At 55.1% G+C, this 3589-nt stretch overlaps 1 protein-coding gene across 2 annotated transcripts in view; it reads right to left on the minus strand.

Annotated features, from left to right (window-relative positions):
* The window catches only part of NEK11 (NIMA related kinase 11), a 92157-nt gene extending 88568 nt beyond the window's left edge, over window positions 1-3589 (minus strand). For both annotated transcript variants that reach the window (XM_027775729.1, XM_027775728.1), the window contains exons 1-2: window positions 3496-3589; window positions 306-605 (exon numbers count right to left, since the gene is read on the minus strand). In XM_027775729.1, the coding sequence (XP_027631530.1) occupies window positions 306-475 (170 nt within the window). In that variant the 5' untranslated portion in view covers window positions 476-605; window positions 3496-3589. The remainder of the gene's footprint in view (window positions 1-305; window positions 606-3495) is intronic.

Raw genomic sequence — 3589 nt, forward strand, 5'->3', positions numbered from 1 at the left:
AGGTAAGTGTTACTCCCAACTGCCCATCAGCTAGGAGAGGTAAGCGTTACTCAGTACTGCTCATCAGCTAGGAGAGGTAAGTGTTACTCCCAACTGCCCATCAGCTAGGAGAGGTAAGCGTTACTCAGTACTGCTCATCAGCTAGGAGAGGTAAGTGTTACTCCCTACTGCCCATCAGCTAGGAGAGTTAGCGCAACTCCATACTACCCATCAGCTAAAGGAGCTAAGCGCCACTCAGTACTGCTCATCAGCTAAGAGACCGTCACACAGGGTGGCGGCCCGCTCTGCCCTGGGCTGTTACTCACAGCGCCTCTCCTCGCTTGGCTTTCTTGTCTGAAACCAGATAGACAGTTCCGAAACTCCCACTGCCGAGTTTCTGCCGGAGCACGTATCTTCTCGCAACCAAGGTCTCTGGGTCAGCGCAAGCGGCCGCCGGTCCACTTGCACCCTTGGTAGCCTCCTGGAATTTCAGCATGGCTCCGAATGGAGGGTCGTGGGTAGAACACCAGCACGGAGAGCCTTCCAGGAGCCGCCCAGTCCGTTCCAGCTGTGATGGCCAATGCCTTGAACCGGAATGTGCCCACCTTGGACAGTGCCACCTGTACCTTGAATAGAGATGGATGCCGTTAGGACGCTGACTTCCCCAAGGTGAGCGGAAAGTGGCGGGAGGCAGGGACACTGAGAACAGCACAAGGCGATCTTTCACAGGGAAGGACGCTTCCCTTGTGCGTGCGCATTCAGCGACCCTGCATCACAGCCAACTTTCCACACGTTTCTGGGCGCACTAACTCCTTCACAATCAAACCAACCTATCTGTCTGTATTTGTACTCCCCATCTGCTGTTTAAAATCATCCAACACAATAATGACCTAAATCTATGCATTCAGAGCAACTTTTTTGTAATGCTCTCTCCCACCTTACGTCTACTTGGGTTTACAGTGAGTTAAGAATAAATCAGAAATGGGGGCCAGCAGTTAGCATAATGACTATGTCACTGGACTCCCATGCAGTCGATCACGGTTCAAGTCCCAGACCTGGTGGCTTAAACTCACGCCGGGCGCGTGTGCGTGTGTGCCAAGATCCCGAGAGGAGAATGGAGGAGAAAGGATTGCGGCGTGACCATCCCCCCTGGGGGGTGATTTCTCACTTTCTGTCTCTGTCTCTTTCTGGCAAGTGCACACGCCCTATAGCAAAAACCTCTCAAGGAAAAAAAAAAGATTAAATCAGAAATGAGCATGATGCTGGTTTCCTTTAGATTTTTCTCCCTTGTAGACTTCAAACCACAGCTTTTGCATCTATTAGAGTGGACGTGAGGCAGGGAGGATTCAGAGGAAATGAGTTTCCCATGCTAAACAAACTCCAGCACCTGAAACTCCTGCTATACGCAGGGCACAGACCCCTGAGCTGGAACGCAGTGTCACAGCACAGCCCACGCCTGACACTGCAGGGCAGTGCTAGCAGAGTGCACACACGCTACGAGGAAACCTGTGATTCCAAGGGACGATGAAGTGTGTGGCAGACTACACAGGGAGGAATGTCTCCTTGGGCGGGTACAAAGTAATACCACTTTATTTCATCCAAATGTTAAGTGTTTTGCTAGTAATCTTAAAAGCATTTTTTCTTTTAAATCCATATGACGATATAGTTTTACGCTGAAGACCGTCTAAGCCATGGCATTAGGTCTGCATACCCAACCACCCTGGAGCTGCAGGACAAAAACCTACCGTTTCTAATGAAGGTTAGTGGGCTTTATATGGTGGGGCAGGTAACCACAAAACCACGAAATCTCAAAACAGCTTAAACAAGGAAATACCCACTTAGAGAATAGTGGTTTCCTTCTTGACATAAGGTGTGTGTCAGCTACGTCTCACTGACGCCAGTGAGACTGGAACCAGCTCCTCTCCCCAGAGGAACGTCAGTGGGACCTGCTGAGAAAACAACTTCTTCTCTGGCATAAAAGCAACGCTTTCTGGCCAAATTAAGATACTCGGAGAAATATATGAAGCCAGGCAGGTGGCGTGGTGGTTAGAGTGGCTGGCTTCCACACGGCCACTTGCACAGTTTGAGTGCCAGACCTGGAACCTCGGGGGACACGCCTGGTGTGTGTGCTGGACACTGATACACATGTGCGGAAAAACCGGAGAGCAGAGTGGGAGGGAGGGAGGCCACAGTCAAGCCCCGTGGCTCATTCCCTCCCCCGCTCTCTCTCTCTCCAGAGAGCGCACAGACCCTAGCGCACAACTGAAAGAAAACATAGGATGGACTCGTCCTTCCCCACAGGAGAGGGCCTCCAGCTCCTTCGGTACTTCTCTGGTGGACAGATTAAGGTCTCCATTTAGAGGAGGACAGAACTAGAGAGGACAGCACACTGGGAAGCCCTCTTCCAAGCTTCTGCAGACAAAGGCGGTTTAAGCCCAGCAGAGTCTCATCAGTCTGCCTGCTCACAGCTCTCTGGGACTAGACCCTCCTGCCCACCTCACAGGCCCGGCCCTGCACCCCTGCAGCCCTCCTTCAGGGGTCCTCCCAGAACTCTGAGCAGCCCCCTAGAAGCTAGAACTGCCCATGTGTAAAGCCCTCCTGGCCCTCCAGGCTGCCAAGGAACCTGCGTGCTCAGAATACATCTTCCTGGGGGAACCAGCAGTTAGCGTAATGGCTATGTCGCTGGACTCCCACGTAGTCGACCGCGGTTCGTGTCCTGGACCCGGTGGCTTAAAACTCACGCCGGGCGCGTGTGCGTGCGTGCCCAAGATCCCGGGAGGAGAATGGAGGAGAAGGGATTGCGGCGTGACCATCCCTCCTGGGGGGTGATTTCTCGCTTTCTGTCTCTATGTCTCTGTCTGTCGGGCGAGCGCACGCGCCCTATAGTGAAAAAAAAACTCTCAAAAAAAAAAAAAAAAAAGAATACATCTTCCTGGCCAGTGTGGCTCAGCCCTTGGCCTACACCAGGGTGGAGGTGGAGGTGGAGGGAGCAGGGGAGGGAGCTGGGGGAGGGGGAGGGAGCAGGGGAGGCGGTGGGGAGGTGGAGGGAGCAGGGGAGGGAGCTGGGGGAGGTGGTAGGGAAGAGGAGGGAGCTGGGGGTGGAGAGAGCTGGGGAGGGAGCTGGGGGAGGTGGGGGGGAGGGTGGAGGGAGCAGGGGGAGGTGGTGGGGAGGTGGAGGGAGCAGGGGAGGGAGCAGTGGGAGGTAGAGGGAGCAGGGGAGGGAGCTGGGGGAGGTGGTAGGGAAGAGGAGGGAGCTAGGGGAGGTGGAGAGAGCTGGGGAGGGAGCTGGGGGAGGTGGAAGGAGCAGGGGAGGGAGCTGGGGGAGGTGGTGGGGAGGTGGAGGAAGCAGGGGAGGGAGCTGTGGGAGGTGGAGGGAGCAGGGAGGGAGCTGGGGGATGCCGAAAATATCCCTTGGAAGCTGAAACCAGCGGGTGGGGTGAAAGACCAGAGCAGGGCGTTGAGTGCGGACTGGGCGCGAACTTGCTTTGCACAGGTTCAGGTAGGATAGGCTCTCACCTTGAAGGTACGCCTCACGTTTAAGCTAACGCGAAGGGCCTCTCGCCGCGTCTCTAAGAGCGAACGACCTGCCTCCTCCTAACTTGCCCTAGCG

The sequence above is a fragment of the Tupaia chinensis genome, unplaced genomic scaffold (assembly GCF_000334495.1).
Source record: "Tupaia chinensis unplaced genomic scaffold, TupChi_1.0 Scaffold000601_1, whole genome shotgun sequence".
Lineage (NCBI taxonomy): Eukaryota > Metazoa > Chordata > Mammalia > Scandentia > Tupaiidae > Tupaia > Tupaia belangeri.